Here is a 15,884-nt window from a genome sequence, read left to right on the forward strand (position 1 = left end):
TGGGGCGGATACAAGCAGATGGGGTTGGACACAGTCCCTGTCTCAGGTAGGCCTCACAGGCTCCATCCCCATTTTCCAGATGAGGGAACTGAGGCCCGGAGAAGTGAAGTGACTTGCCCAAGGTCACCCAGCAGAGATGTGGCAGAGCTGGGATTAGAACTCAGAATATAACAACGGTGATGGCATTTGTGAAACGCACTGTTCTACGCGCCAGGGGGCTACAGGGTGATCAGGTTGTCCCACGTGGGGCTCACGGTCTTCATCCCCATTTTACAGAGGAGGGAACTGAGGCCCGGAAGAAATGACTTGCCCAAAGTCACACAGCTGACAAGCGGCAGAGCCGGAATTAGAACCCATGACCTTGACTCCCGGGCCCAGGCTCTATCCACTCGACCACGCCACTTCTCTACATCACTAAAGTCCATCACTCCCAGCATATCCCTGGAAACGGGCTGAAGCTATTTAGTTCCCGCTGGCAGGTGTAAGGTGGCCTTGGCAGAGAAGCAGCGTGGCTCAGTGGATAGAGCCCAGGCCTGGCGGGCAGAGGTCATGAGTTCGAATCCCGGCTCGGCCGCCCGTCAGCTGTGTGACCTTGGGCAAGTCACTTAACTTCTCTGTGCCTCAGTGACCTCACCTGGAAAATGGGGATGAAGACTGGGAGCCCCACGTGGGACGACCTCATCACCTTGTATCCCCCCCCCCAGCGCTTAGAACAGTGCTTCACACTTACCGAATGCCATTATTATTATTATTGTGGCTGAAGACGAGGTCCCCTCCCCCAAGGCCTTTGCAAAATTCCACGTTCCAACTCGGCCCGCCGTTCCACACCCAGAATATATCTCCCCTACAATGTCTGACTGTTCTAAAGAAGCGATGCAAGAAATGACGAAGGATGACATCAGGGACGTCTCCCGCTACACGGTACATCCGAAAACAATCAAATCCAGAATGAAAGGAAGGCTACACCGTCAATTCGTCGTGGGCAGGGTACATATCTGCTAACTCTTGTTGTATTGCCCTCTTCTGAGCGCTTAGTACAGGGCTCTGCACAAACTAAGCGCTCAATAAATCCCGACGACGATTGACGGATTACAAGGTAGACAGGAAGGGAAGACTTGGTCTCTAGATCAGTCTAGGAGTTCTAGATTGTGAGCCCATTCCTAGACGGTGAGCCCGTTGCGGGCAGGGATCGACTCCGTTGCTGAATTGCACCTCCCAAGCGCTCAGTACAGTGCTCTGCACCCAGTAGGCGCTCAATAAATACGACTGAATGGATGGATGAACTTGCTGAGATGGGAGAAGCCCACCTGGAGCCTGAAGCCTCTAGACCGTAAGCTTGCAGTGGGCAGGGAACTATAAAATGGGGATGAAGACTGTGAGCCCCACATGGGACAACCTGATCACCTCGTATCTACCCCAGCGCTTAGAACGGCGCTCGGCACATAAGCGCTCAACAGACACCGCCGTCATACAACAGAACGAGCTCTGAGTGGGACGACGACCGCGTCAGATCCGATCATCTTGTATCGACTCCAGAAATACGATCGCATGCGTGAATGACCGAACCCCGAGCGCTCGGCACAGTGCTTGGCATGCGACGGTCCATCGATGGACGGTATTTTCTGAGCGCTTACCGGGGGCGGAGCACTGCACGAAGCGCTCGGGAGAGTACAGTACAGCGGGGTTGGCAGACACGCTCCCCACCCACCTTACAGTCTAGAGGGGGACAGCCGTTAATTGATACGAACAGATTGCAAATACGAACGTGAGAGCCGTGGGGCCGAGGGAGGGGGAAATCAAGGGGGCAAATTGGAACGCAAGGGCAACGCAGAAGGGAGTAGAAGAGAAGAAGCCTAGTGGGGGAAGGCCCCTCGGAGGAGATGTGCTTTTTGCAAGGCTCTGCAGGCGGGGAGAGTGATCACGTGAAGAGGGAGGACGTTCTAAGCCACAGCGGGGATGTGGGCTAGAGGTCGGCGGTGAGATAGCCAAGATCGAGGTACGGTGAGCAGGTTGGTGTTGGAGAAGTGTGCGGGCTGGGCCGCGGCAGGAAACCGGGAAGGTAAACTACGAGGAGGCAAGGTGACTGAGCATTCTAAAGCCGACGGCAAGTCGTTTCCGTTGGGTGCGGGGCGACCGCTGGAGGTTTCGAGGAGCCGGGAGACACGGGCCGACGGACGATCCGGGCAGCGGAGCCGAGTACGGACTGGAGTGGGGAGAGACGGGAGGCCGACGCGGCATTCACCACGGGAAAGGATAGGGGCCCGGATTGACACGGTGGCAGCCCGGGGTGGGGAGATCTCGTAACCGAGCACTAAATGAGCATCCGATCGACGCCCACGTCATCCGTAGCTAAGTGGTGTTCGGTTGCCCGTGGCCGGCGGGCTTCCTCTTCTGTGCGACAGCCAAAATTCCAGACCGGAATTTTGGTCATCTCACGCTTGGGCTGACTGTCGACTCTTCTGCAGATAAACTGATGGGACTACTGATAAAATCGTTTCTCTACCTACGTGATTCCCCTACCTTCCCGACGTTTTCCGATTCAGATTCGGTCTGGGGCCACTGAGGCGGCACACGGGGCCTCCCCGAGGCCAGGCTGAGTCAGGCTAATCACCTTCCTTACTCCACTCCCCTCCCTTCTTTCGGTCAAGAGAGTTTCTCACGCCCACCGCCTCATACCTCTTGCGCGTACAGTGTCTTTCTCGTCATCCTCCGGACCTGGCCCGGTCCCACTCTCCTCAGGCACCGGGGCTTAGAACGGTGCCTGACATATAGTAAGTGCTTAACGGAAACGATTAAAAAGAAAAAAATATCTCGTAAATCAGCATAGGCTTCCAAGGACTCAGACTTAAAATCAGGTTAAAAAGAAAACAAACAACCCCCCCCCCCCCAAAATACACAGCAAGCACCTGATACCGCAAAAACCCCCCAAACCAACCTCTTGTCCGTTGGCCCTCTGCAGGTCCCAGCGGGACGGAACCAGCCGACGAATCTAACTCTGGGACGAGAGCTGCGGCGAGACGATCGGTCCCCTCCTCCCCACCCCTCCATCCCGCTTCCCTGCTCGGCGAGAAGCAGAGACGAGACCGCCACCAGACCGAGGAAGGTAGGAATGTTTTAATTCATAAATCGGTTTTAATTACATTATGTAATAATAATAATAATAATAATAACAATAATAATCACAGTCTATTTTACAAGTTTAGTGTATGAGGACGTATGAAACGGGGAGCAGGAGGCTTAAGGAATGGTGGAGAAAACTAAACGAGGGGGCACTGGAGGGCGAACTCGATCCCCGCATCGGAGAGCTGAGGGTGCCGCGGTGGTGTCTGCAGGGAGGGCAGCCATTTTACAGGCTTCGTTCTCGGTGAGCGTTCATCCGTCAGTAATTACGCCCCGAAGTGGGGCGCTGGGGACGTGTCAGTTTTCCTTCCTGCCCCATTCTGGAGGTGGGGAGTCCGGTCTGGCCAGTAGAGGTGGGCAAGCAGGGATTAAAAACAAAAAAACCCAAAAAACGCCGGCCGGCAGCCTGCTGGCCTCCTCCTGGCAGCCCAGGGAGCGTCGATCGCATGGAAGGATGCGGGCTGGTGCCAGAGACAGGTGACTAGAGGAAAAGTAGTGCAGTCCCCTTCCCTCCCCCAAAAAACCCTCCCCCGACCCCGGAGACACACACACACACACACACACGCGTCCTGCTCTCAAACGTAGAAAAGTTTCACTCGGGACGTGCTTACGAGGAGGTCGTCGTCAAAGAACTTGGTTTCTATGATAACGTTCCCGCTGCAGAGGGAGAGACGAGGGGAGAGAAGACAGGGAATAGAGATGTTAGAGAGGAGGAAATGAATTAAGGTTGGCTGGGGTCTGCCCCTGCCCCAGCCTGCTTTCTGGGAGCTGGGCACTTTCCAAAGCCGCCGACTGACCGTGAACGACCCGGAACACGGAGCTCTCTCAGGAGCCGGCTCCGGCTGTGGGCCCCCCGTTCCCACAGAGGGGATCTTAGCCTCTCTATGGGGGGGCACTGACCCCTGAGAAATAGCAAGATTATCACTACTCTTCCTGTTCGGAGGAAGGAAACCGAGGTCCTCGAAGGTCAAGCTGTGCTGCTTTTCCCTGGTGACAACAATAAAAATGGCAACTGTTAAGCGCTCACTAGGTGCCAAGCATTCTTCCAAGTCTAATGCCTCAGATGAGAGACGGGAGAGGGGGGACGAGAGAGGTGGCTCCAAAGAGCGACATAAACTGGATTCATCGTAGGTCGTGATCTGCACAGCGAACGTCCGGCAACTGAGATCTCCCAAGCGCTCAGTTCAGTGTTCTGCACACAGTAAGCCTTCAATACACGCGATTGATTGACTGATCTTGAGAAGAAGCATGGCCTAGAGGATAGAGCACGGGCCTAGGAGTCCGGTGGACCTGGGTTCTGATCCCGGCTCCCCCACTTATGACCTTGGGTAAGCTTCTCCGTGCCTCCGTTTCCTCATCTGTAAAATGGCGATTAAGACCGTGAGGCCCACGTGGGACATGGGCTGCGCCCAATCCGATTAGCTGGTATCTATCCCAGTGCTCAGTATAGCGCCTGGCACATAGTAAGTGCTTAACAGAGACCATTTAAAAAAAAAAAAAAAAGGAAGAAAAGAAATCTTTTAGGTCAGCATAGGCTTACGAGTCCCAAACTTGAAATCAGGCTAAAAATGGGGCCGTCAACAGTAACAGTTTGAAACTGGGCCACCCTGAGTAATGCAAATCTGGTCCCCGTGATGGGCAGACCAAGCCTTTTGTGACTAAACATTCCACCGATCTTCCCAATACTACATCCGGCATACATTCCTCCAGGAATGGCACGGCAAATTCCACGATGAGTCCTCGGAGCTGCTTGCCCGTTTCTCAGCTTCCAAGCTGCTGCCCTAGTTAAAGGTGAAAGGGTTACAGGTGAAAAGGCAGGTGGCTGAAACAAGGCTGGAGTCCCAGGAATCTGATGACACTGCCGGGAGAGGGTCGAGCCAATACCTGCCAGTTCAGGAATTGGGTCTGGGACTGGGATGAAAGATACTGCTTTTAAAAAAACCAAAACCGAAACCAAAAAACCCCCCAGAGAGACAGGAAGTTGAGGTCTTCTCCTAGGAAGCAGAGGAGACTTCCCCGTCAGAGAACCTGTAAAGGGAATGCAAGAAAGCACATGGCTTTGGAGCCTTTATTAATAATGATAATAACAATTATTATTAGTAGTATGGTATTGGTGCTTTCTGTGTGCGAGGCACTGTACTGAGCGCTGGGGTGGAGCGCTTAGAACATCGCTTGGCACACAGTAAGCGCTTAACAGATGCCGTCGTTATTATTATAAAAGCAAATCGGGTTATTTGAAACCGAGAAGCAGCGTGGCTTAGTGGTTAGAGCCCGGACCTGAGAGTCAAGAGGACGTGGGTTCTAATCCCGGCTCTGCCACTTGCCTGCTGCGTGAACCTGGGCACATCATTAACTTCTCTGGGCCTCAGTTACTTCATCTGTAAAATGGGGATGAAGACTGTGAGCCCCCTGTGGAACACGGACTGTGTCCAACCTGATTTAGCCTGTCTCTCTCCCGGTGCTCAGTACAGTGCCTGGTACACAGTGAGCACTCAGATACCATAACCTACCCCCACCCCGAAACCTTGGATTCTCTAGCTCGGGGGGGGGGGGGGGGGGGGAGTCTAGAGGAAGGTTAAGACTCGCATTTACGGCCCGGGAGTGTGCTTAACGCTCTTCCGATCTTTCTGGGCGGCAACCGGCTTATCGGATTACGTCCGTTCGACACTGATCGCCGTTTACGCTTTGGCTCTCTTTTAGCTTTACTAAATCATTTTTGGCCCCTTTTCTTATATCGGATTGCAAGCCAGAGTGGCTTGTGCTCTGGGCTCCCCGAGTCCACGTTAGGGCCACGTCGCCGAAGGAGGGGGCAGAAAACCCCCTCAGAGGACGACAGCTCTTTTCCTCAGCTCTAGGAAGCGCCAGCCGGTGCCGGCCCAGGGAGCTAACTTGAGACCGTGGGATGGGATGGTGGGTGGTGATTAACATTCCTTGAAGGAGTGTGGGAAGCGGAGGGGATTAAAAAACAACAACAACAACAACAACAAACCCCCAACGGAATCTGGGTTGGGAGAAATCCCGGCTGACCTGGGTCCAGCTGAGCCCTTTGGAATAAGGGGAAATGAGGAACAGGAGGGATTTTGAACGGAGAAGAGACCCGGGCTAGAGCCCAAACTGTCATATTCGGGGACGGAGGGTGGGTCCCGCGCTGCTCTTCGTCAACTAATCTTTGGAGAGCTGCGGGAGGCCTGCCAGCAGTGAGAAAGGGGTGGGCATGCCCATGAGGGCGTTATGTCTATTTGTAAAAACATTTGCGATATCCTTGGAACAGCTCTGATGGAAAGGGAGGTTTTGTTTTTTTTTAAAAAAAAAAACATACCAAAAAAGCACCAGGTTCAAAAGTCAGGGCCGATCTACGGGGAGATTCCATCTGAGACTCTAACGGCGGAAAATTAAGACGTGTGCCACGGATAAGGCTCCCTTTCCAACCCTCGCCTACTTCTCTCGCTTCTCTTCCTCTCGGGCAGCGGCTCCCGCCGTGCGCTGTGTTCTAAGACCGGACCACTCACGTTAAGATGTTCGCTGGCATCATCTGGGACTCCGGTGCGGCCTCTATCAAAGACTGCCAGGTGTTTGTGGAGTTGGGGATCACGAAGCCGAATTCGAAGAACCATTCTGAGGGGAGGAGAAGCCGGAGTGAGGAAGCACGCCGATCTGGGGGCGTCTCACTTCCCCTCTGTGCCCCTCCTCTTCCAACCCCTGCCCCCCCCCCCCAAACCTCCACCCGAAATCTAAAGCCACGGAAGGGGTGCCATCCCTTGTGCACCCAAGGCGCAGGCTTACGGTGGGTGGGAGGGACTGGCTGTGGTGCTATTAGCCCCTGAGGCAGGTGAGGCCAGTGGATGAGGTGCTTGGACTAAATACTCCCATACAAAATCTTCCTTAGAGGATAGAGCCCGGGCCCGGGAGTCAGAAGGCCCCGGGTTCTAATTCCCGCTCCTCCGCCCGTCTGCTGTGTGACCACGGGCAAGTCCTTTTGTTTCCCTGGCTCTCAGTTACCTCATCTATAAAACAGCGATTAAGACCATACGGGACAGGGACCGTCTCCAACCTGATTAGCTCGGATGTTCCCCAGGGCTTAGAACAGCGCCTGACACAGAGAAAGCGCCTGACCAACACCATCGTCGTCATCATCGCTCATGAAAAGACAGCGGCGACAGCACCGAGAACAACAACTGAGGTCAATAGCGGACTTTCATTCCTTCCTTCCATCGTACTTACTGAGCGCTTACTGTGCAGAGCTCTTTACTGACCGCTTGGGAGAGTACAATAGGACGACGGAAACATTCCCCGCCCACGACGAGCTTACGGTCTAGAGGATCTGATTAGTGAAAAACAGCGACAAGGCAGCACCGTCGCCACCGAGACGCTGGGCCTACGGGGTCCCTTCCCTGTAAGGAGTTCTAAGCTCCTTTTGGATGCCGGCGGTTAATTCTTGTAGTGGCCTGGGGGAAGGGAAGGAGAAGAGAGAGACAGACAGGCAGGGGCTGCAGGGAGGGGACAGATTTTATGTTCCGTTTTGCAGCAGGAAACCACGACCCAGAGGCAGAGGAAAGTTCCACAGAAGCACAGCTCAGGTTCTGTTTTGGGGAGAAGTCAAAATCTGTCTTGAGTTGGAATTCCAAGGCTGCTGACCTCTTTCCTTGTTCCACCAAGTTGTGCCCCCTCTCCACCCGCCCCCGAAGCCCAAGATTTCAGCCCGACGGTGGTGACGGTACCTTCTAGGCATTGCCCTTTAAAGTAAACTTTTTGTTCCAGGCGGAATTTCTCCATCTGTTCTGCAGAAGAGAAGTTCAACTCCCGAGACACTGCCTTGCACTTGAGGATTTTTTTGGGGACACGGGCTGGTGAGAGAAAAAGAGAGAGATAAGGAACGCAGCAGGGACGCCAGCGGCCCACGCCGCCAGGAGGCCGGATCGCCGCCAGTCACTGCTGGAGCACGATTCCGGAGGGGTTTCCCGGCCAGCGAACGGACTCCGTGGATCCGACGGCCCCGACGAGGACGCCTGGAACCCGCCCCAAGGGCAGAGAACGTTCTTTCTGAACTATCTTCATCAGCCCGCGGGAAATCCCTCCCTAACCAACTGGCCGGGCACGACGGTGGCGAGCTTCCAGTTCGACTGCAAACGGAGAAGCAGCGAGGCCCGGCGGGAAGGGCACGGGCCTGGGAGACGGAGGACCTGGGTTCTAATCCCGGCTCCGCCACCAGTCCGCTGTGTGGAAAGCCACTTCACTTCTCTGTGCCTCAGTTCTCTCACCTGTAATATGGGGATTGAGCCTGTGAGCCCCACGTGGGACACGGACTGTGTCTGACCTGATTATCTCCTTTAACAGAGCCTGGTACCTATTAAGCTCTCGACAAATGCCATAAATGAAACAAAATCCGGGGAAGTCGACCAGACAGGATCCGAGCGCTGGTTTTCAGGCTGTGCCACGTGCTCCGGAACCTGGTAGGCATTTTAGCGTTCGGGGTCCAGACCCCGAAATTAGGTAGAACATTTGGTCCTGGGTCCTTCGGTCTGGGGAATGGACAGGAAGCCCTGGGCGGGTCACTTCACCTCTCCGTGTCTCTGTTCCCTCATCTGATGGCACTTGTTAAGCGCTTACTATGGGCAAAGCACTGTTCTAAGCGCTGGGGAGGATACAAGGTGATCAGGTGGTCCCACGTGGGGCTCACGGTCTTAATCCCCATTTTACAGATGGGGTAACTGAGGCACAGAGAAGTTCAGTGACTTGCCCAAAGTCACACAGCTGACAAGCGGTGGAGCCGGGATTTGAACCCATGAGGATCCAATACCTGTTCTTCTTCCTACTTAGGCTCTGAGTGCCACGTGGGACCTGATTATCTTGTACCTACCCTAGTGCTCAGTACAGTGCTTGGCACAGAGTAAACACTTGACGAGTACCACAATTAAAGCCCCCTGCCCAGGTTCGCACCTTCCATCTCCCACTACGGGAAAAACCGGGGGCCGTCCCGGAAAGGCAATTACACCATCAGGGGGTTCCTGAAAAATGCACGATGGGACTGGAGAGTTTTAAAAATGAATAAATCGAGTTACAGGTAAGAGACCGACAGCCTCCCTGCCCCCGCGCCTTTTTTGGGGGGGACCTAAAAGGTTGAGAAATAGGTTGGGAGAAAATTGACTTTGGAACCAGTTGGTTTCTAAGGCGGGGTGGTTTTGCACCGGGACACAGACCCGCCCAAACCTCCGGGTTGTTTTCCACCCGGGCTACTAAAATCACCACTGAAACACTAACGGCTTTCTGGCGGCTACGTCGCACGGATAGCTATCTAGTCTTCCGTAAAGACGATCGAGTCCAACTTTCCTCTGCAGCATCAGGGCGGAAGAGGCACGGTAAGTCCTCCCAGAGACTTAAATGCAGAGGTGGGAGAGAAATGCATTCTTCCTCACCCGGGGCACAAAGCAGAGGGATGTTTCGTTACCAAACTGCACGGGGCAGGGGTGGGAGAGGATGATTTTGTCAGCAGCACAATCGCTGCTGTTACCCTGCCCCGCAACATCGCTTCGAAACCGCCCACAAGAGCAAGGGGAAAGAGCGTATCGCCCCACGCGGGACAGGGACCGTGCCCACCCTGACGACCTTGTTTCTGCCCCAGCGCTTACAACAGTGCCCGGCACGTAGAACGCGTTTAATAAATGCCATCGCTTCCGGGCCTTGACTTTTCTGCTTGCGACGGGAGGGGAGGCAGCGTGGCCTAGCAGATAAAGCGCTGGGCTGGGAACCACGGGACCAGAGTTCGAATGCAGCTCTCCGCCTTTGCGGCCGTGGGCAAGTCACCCAGGTTCTCTGTGTCTCGGTTTCCTCGACTGCAAAATGGGGACTCCGTACCCGTCCTCCCTCCTCCTTAGACCGTGAGCCCCGTGAAGGACCCGATCACCTCGCATCTGCCCCAGGGCTGGGTACGGCGCTTAGCATACAGTGAGCACTTAAATATCACGATTGCTACTCATTACTTATTATCGAGTATACGAAGGGGGGGGTCGCTCGTCCTCCACAGCTCCCAGGAGCGTTCCCCTCGTCCGCGGACGATCGAGGTCGGGTCTGCGGATTCATTTTCTGCCGCCGGAGGGGAAGCAGGAAAACGCGGAGAGAGTTTCCGCAGCCCGGCGGTCGGAACCTGTGAGGGCTGTCCCTGAATCAAGGCCAGTGAAGAGGAGGGGCACCGCAGGAGGAAAGGAAGGGGTGGGAGAATTTCAGGAGCAGACACATCCACAGGCTGTCGTTTCCAGGAATCCACCCAAACATCTGACCCGCTAATACCTCGGGGGACTTAGAAGAGGCGGCTCTTCCCACGAGGAGTCACAAGCCCGCCCGGACTCAGGGTCGGGAGTTACCTTCATGTTCCACTCCGGGGACAGACAGGTCTTCCGTTCCTTGCCAGAGGATCTTCCCCGTCTCGGCATCCCGCAGGTTCATCCAGTTTCTGATCCCGGGCGATTAAGGAAAAGCAAACGGTCGGAGCTGGCTCCACGTGCCCCTGGCTTTCCGAGACTCGCGGCCGGCCGCTCGTCCGCTTTTCCGACGACTCACGGGCCGTCCGGGCCGTGACGGCCGATGAGACCCGGGGGAGGCCCCGGGGAATACGAGGAGGGACTGGAAAGCCGGACGGAGGGGCCTTTCTTAACCGACGACGAAAAATCTCCGAGACTTGAGGTGTTCTGGGGGGTTTTTTTCCTCCCTCCGATTTTGCCCTCCCGGCAGCCGTAGGAGGTAGGTTTGAGGCGGGTATTATTGCGGGGCCTAAGGGGAAAGGGCGAGGGCTGAGAGTCAAGGGGTCTGACTGGGAAACCGAGAGGCAGCGAGGCCTAGCGGAAAGAGTACGGCCTGGGAGCCAGAAGACCTGGGTTCTAATCCTGGCTCCGCCGCTCGTCAGTTGTGTGTCACCTAACCTCGCTGGGCCTCAGTAACCTCATTTGTACAAGTGGGATTAAGACTGCGAGCCCCTTAGGAGACAGGGACTGTATCCAACCCGCTCACCTCCTCCGAGAGGCCTTCCCAGACTGAGCTTCCCCTTTTCCCTCTGCTCCCTCTCTGCTCCCCCTCCACCTCCCCTCAGCTAAACCCCCTTCCCCCCCTTTCCCTCTGCTCCTCCCCCTCTCCCTTCCCCTCCCCTCAGCACTGTGCCCATTTGGATATATTATTGATTACCCCCATTTATTTTGTTAATGAGGTAGACGTGCCCTTGATTATATTTATCGTGCTTAAGTTGTCTCGTTTTTGTCGTCTGTCTCCCCCGATTAGACCTCAAGCCCGTCAGCGGGCAGGGACTGTCTCTATCTGTTGCCGAACTGTACATTTCGAGCGCTTAGTACGGTGCTCTGCACACAGTAAGCGCTCAATAAATACTACCGAATGAATGAATGATCTGGCAACGACCCTAACAATAATAACGAGGGTATCTGTTAAGCGCTTGCTATGTGCCAGGCACTATTCTAAGCGCTGGGGTAGGTACAAGGTCATCAGGTTGTCCCACAAGGGGCACACAGTCTTAATCTCCATTTTACAGACGAGGAACTGAGGCACAGAGAAGTTAAATGACTTGCCCGAGGTCAAAGGGCAGACAAGCGGCGGAGTTGGGATCAGAACCCACGACCTCTGTCTCCCAAGCCCGTGCTCTTTCCACTAAGCCACGCTGCTTCTAGTGCTCAGTCCAGTGCCTGGCACGTAGTAAGCGCTTAACACAAACCACCACAAAATCGAACAAAGAAAACCAGCCTAGTTCTGCCTCTGGCCCGCTGTGTGACCATGGGTGAGTTACTTAACTGTTCTGTGCCTCAGTTTCTTCATCTGTGAAAGGGGATGCGATACCTGCCCTTCTTACCTAAAATTGAGAATGATGATGATGACGCTAATATTGAAGCGCTATGAGCCTAGTGGTGTAATGATAATAAAAATAATGATAATTACGCTATTTGTTAAATGCTTACTATCTGCCAAGCGTGTTCTAAGTGCCGGGGTGGATATAGGGTAATCAGGTTGTCCCACATGGGGCTCGTGCTTTTAATCCCCATTTTATAGATGAGGGAACTGAGGCACAGAGAATTTAAGTGACTGGCCTAAGGTCACACAGTAGACGAGTGGCGGAGCCGGGATTAGAACCCACACCCTCTGACTCCCGGGCGCTAAGCACTGGGGTAGATACAAGATAATCAGGTCCCGTGTGGGGCTCACACTTTAAGTAGGAGGGAGATCAGGTCTTGAACCCCCATTTTGCACATGAGGGAACCGAGGCACAGAAGAGTTGAGTGACTTATCCAAGGTCAGGCAGCAGGGAGGTGGCAGGGCCGGGATTAGAACCCAGGCCCTCTGGTTCCCAGGCCTGTTCTCTTTCCCCTAGGCCACGCTGCTCCCTTATCTTTACAGAAGCGGCGGGGCTCAGTGGAAAGAGCACAGGCTTGGGAGTCAGAGGTCATGGGTTCGAATCCAGGTTCTGCCACCTGTCAGCTGGGTGACTGTGGGCAAGTCACTTCACTTCTCTGTGCCTCAGTTCCCTCACCTGTAAAATGGGGATTAAGACTGTGAGCCTCACGTGGGACAGCGTGATTCCCCTGTATCTCCCCCAGCGCTCAGAACGGTGCTCTGCACACAGTAAGCGCTTAACAAACACCAACATTGTTATTATTATTATTATTATCTTTAGGATCGTCAGCCTCGTGCGCCCGATCGATCGGATCACCCCGCATCTACGCCGGGACCCGGCCCAAGGGAGACGACGACGACGACGGCGGCGGCGGCGGAGACTCCCGTCAAAACCGTCCGTGACGGCCCGAGCCCGGTTCCGTCGCTTCTCTCAACAACCCGGCTCTTTTCTGGGCCGGGCTGGAAATCACCCCAAGTGTGTAGAGCGATTATGGAGCTGCCAGGCAGTGTGGAAGCAGCGTGGCCTGGTGGAAAGAACGTGGGCCTGGGAGTCAGAGGACCCGGGTTCTAATCCCGGCTCTCCGCCACTTGCCCGCTGGGTGACCTCGGGTAAGTCATTCAATAGTATTTATTGAGCGCTTACTAGGTGCGGAGCACTGGACTAAGCGCTTGGAACGAACAAGTCGGCCACAGGTAGAGACGGTCCCCGCCGTGTGACGGGCTTACACTTCCCTGTCCCGCGCCTCACCTCTAAAACGGGGATCAATAACAATAACGGTATCTGTTGAGCGCTTGCCACGGGCCGGGCACTGTACTCAGCGCCCGGGATGGATACACGCCAATCGGGCTGGACACAGTTCCTGCCCCATTTTACACGGTCTCCCTCCCCATTTTACGGACGGGGGCACTGAGAAGTGACGCGACTTGCCCGGGGTCACCCGGCGGACAAGTGGCGGAGCCGGCATCAGGACCCGGGTCCTTCTGACTCCCGGGCCCGGCCTCTGGCCGCTAGGCCACGTTGCTTCTCTACACTTCGAGCCCTACGTGGGGCAAGGAATACGTCCAACCCCATCAGCTTGTATCCACCGCAGCGCTCGGCAGGGTGTCAGGCACGCAGTGCCGTTTAACCAACGCCACTAAAGAACCAAAACGCTCATCCTGTGAAAATCGGCGAAGGGAAGGGGCTCGAGATCAATCTGAGAACCTGAGAAGCAAGGTAAGGAAGCGAAAGCAACTCCCGAAGAAACCTGACACTTGTTCGCTTCGAGCGGTCAGTGGCGTTTATCGAGGGCCCGCGCGCGGAACCCCGTACGCGGCGCTCCGGGGGAGGACGGTGCGGCGGAGTTGGACGACCCGTTTCCTACCCAGGCTTGCTCACCTGAACGAAAGGAGGAGGGCAGATGCAGCCTAACCCCGAATGAAGACGCGGCAGCGGGCGGTCTCAGTCCAACCGTGCCGCCAGACTTCCGAGCTCCAACCCCGGAGTTTCCCCCTCCCCTCCTACCTTGCCTTGAGCGGGGTGGGAGGGAGCTCCAGCGGCAGCAGGGGGATTCCACAGGCCTAAAAACATGATTTTAATAAGGCCCTGAAAAGAGGGAGAGCCGGGGCCCGACGTACGAGAGGCGGGAGCGCGTTCCGGGCCGGAGGCCGGCCGGGGGCGAGACGGACGAGACCGAGGCACGGTGATACGACGGTTAAACAGCCGAGACGATAACTGCAGATGTTTTCATTCATAAAAGGGGCGTGCGTGTGTCTTTCTCTCTCCACGGAACACGCGTCGGTTAGCGGTCCTCCGGTATAGGCACACGTCTAAAATCGGTATCGCAGATGTCGGTCATTCACTCGATCGTATTTCCTGAGCGCTTGCTGCGTGCAGAGCCCCGTACTCGGCCGCCCTCGGGAGAGTTATCATCATTACTGTCATTAAGTGCCGTCGAGTCGTTTGCGATTGGCAGCGACCCCACCGACGCACTTTCTCCACAACGTCCCGTCCTCTGCCATCGTCCGCAACCTTTCCAACGGTTCTTCCGTTATCGTTGTCACGGTCTCTCTCCGTCTAGCTGCCCGTCTGCCTCCTCCACGTTTTCCCTGGACTTTTCCTAGCATTGGCGTCCCGGGAGAGTACGATATAACGATAAAGGGACCCATCCCCTGTCCACAGTGAGCTTACGGTCTAAAGACAGACATTAATGTGAATAAATAAATGACAGATACGTACATAAGCGCAGGGGGGTTGGGAGGGAGCGACGGAGGAAAGGAGCGAGTCGGGTTGGCTTAGAAGGGAGCGGGAGAAGAGGAAAGGGGGGCTCCGTCGGGGAGGTCGATTAGACCGTAAGCCCGTCGACGGGCAGGGATTGTCTCTGTTACCCAGCTGTCCATTCCAAGCGCTGCACATAGTAAGCGCTCAATAAATACGATCGAACGAATGCACGGAAGGCCTCTTGGAGGAGATGGGCCTCCGATACGGTTTCGAAGGGGCGGACAGTCACCGTCTCCTCTTGCGGTGGGGAAGACGGGGCCTCCCTCGGCAACTTCTCAGAGTGCTCTGCCCCCGGACGCGACGGCCAGGCGGGGTAAATTTAGGCCGGGCCGGTCCGGGATCACTCAGGGTCAGCTGCAGCCCATAAGCTGATGAGCAGATGACCTAAAACCGCCTCTCTCTCGGTCGCACGGCAGCAGGGGGTAGAGACGGGATCGGCTTATATCTGTATCCACCCCAGCGCTCGGCACAGAGTAAGTTCGGTGCTCTGCACGTGGTGAGCGCTCAATAAATACTGATGAACGGATGAATGAATGCTTAACCAATACCGTGACAATAATAATGATAAGCTTGTTAGGAATAACAGTATTCGTTAAGCCCTTACTACGTGCCGGGCATTGCACTAAGCGCTGGCGTGGATACAAGCAAATCAAGTTGGACTGCGCCCCACGTGGGGCTCACAGTCTCAATCCCCATTTTACAGATGAGGGAACTGAGGCCCGGGGAGGTGAAGCGACCCGCCCAGCAGAGAAGCGGTGGAGCCGGAACTGGAACCCACGACCTCCTGACTGCCAGGCCCGGGGCTCTATCCATTGCGCCACGCTGCCGCGCTTCACTCTGGGCGGGGAAACGGGGCGGCCAACTCTGTCGGATCGTACTCTCCCAAGCGCTCCATCGATACCACTGATTGATCGGTATACGGTGGGTGGGCAATTTACTTCGCCTTTCAAGGATCAGCGCCGGTACAGATCTGGGTGAGAATTCGCATTCGGAGTTCCCAGTAACACGTCCGTGCCTTAAATTGCAGGCGAGCTGGCCTCGCGGGTTTCTACACTGACCAAGTAACTCCCCGCACTCAAGTATAGGTTGTGACATCTCCGGGGAGGACAAAAAGAAGAGG

General features: G+C 55.4%; 1 protein-coding gene across 4 annotated transcripts in view; it reads right to left on the minus strand.

The window, feature by feature from the left end:
* Nucleotides 1–3,099: 3,099 nt before the first annotated feature.
* PDE6D (phosphodiesterase 6D) overlaps nt 3,100–15,884 on the minus strand; it is a 68,396-nt gene continuing 55,611 nt past the window's right edge. For 3 of the 4 annotated variants that reach the window (XM_029066989.2, XM_029066994.1, XM_039912935.1), the window contains exons 2-5: nt 10,479–10,567; nt 7,839–7,964; nt 6,630–6,735; nt 3,100–3,777 (exon numbers count right to left, since the gene is read on the minus strand). In XM_029066989.2, coding sequence (XP_028922822.1) covers nt 3,696–3,777; nt 6,630–6,735; nt 7,839–7,964; nt 10,479–10,567 — 403 coding nt within the window. In that variant the 3' untranslated portion in view covers nt 3,100–3,695. Of the gene's footprint in view, nt 3,778–6,629; nt 6,736–7,184; nt 7,701–7,838; nt 7,965–10,478; nt 10,568–15,884 lie in introns of those variants that run through there. The other variant, XM_029067001.2, reaches the window with a different exon arrangement.

The sequence above is a fragment of the Ornithorhynchus anatinus genome, chromosome 1 (genome assembly GCF_004115215.2).
Source record: "Ornithorhynchus anatinus isolate Pmale09 chromosome 1, mOrnAna1.pri.v4, whole genome shotgun sequence".
Taxonomy (NCBI): domain Eukaryota; kingdom Metazoa; phylum Chordata; class Mammalia; order Monotremata; family Ornithorhynchidae; genus Ornithorhynchus; species Ornithorhynchus anatinus.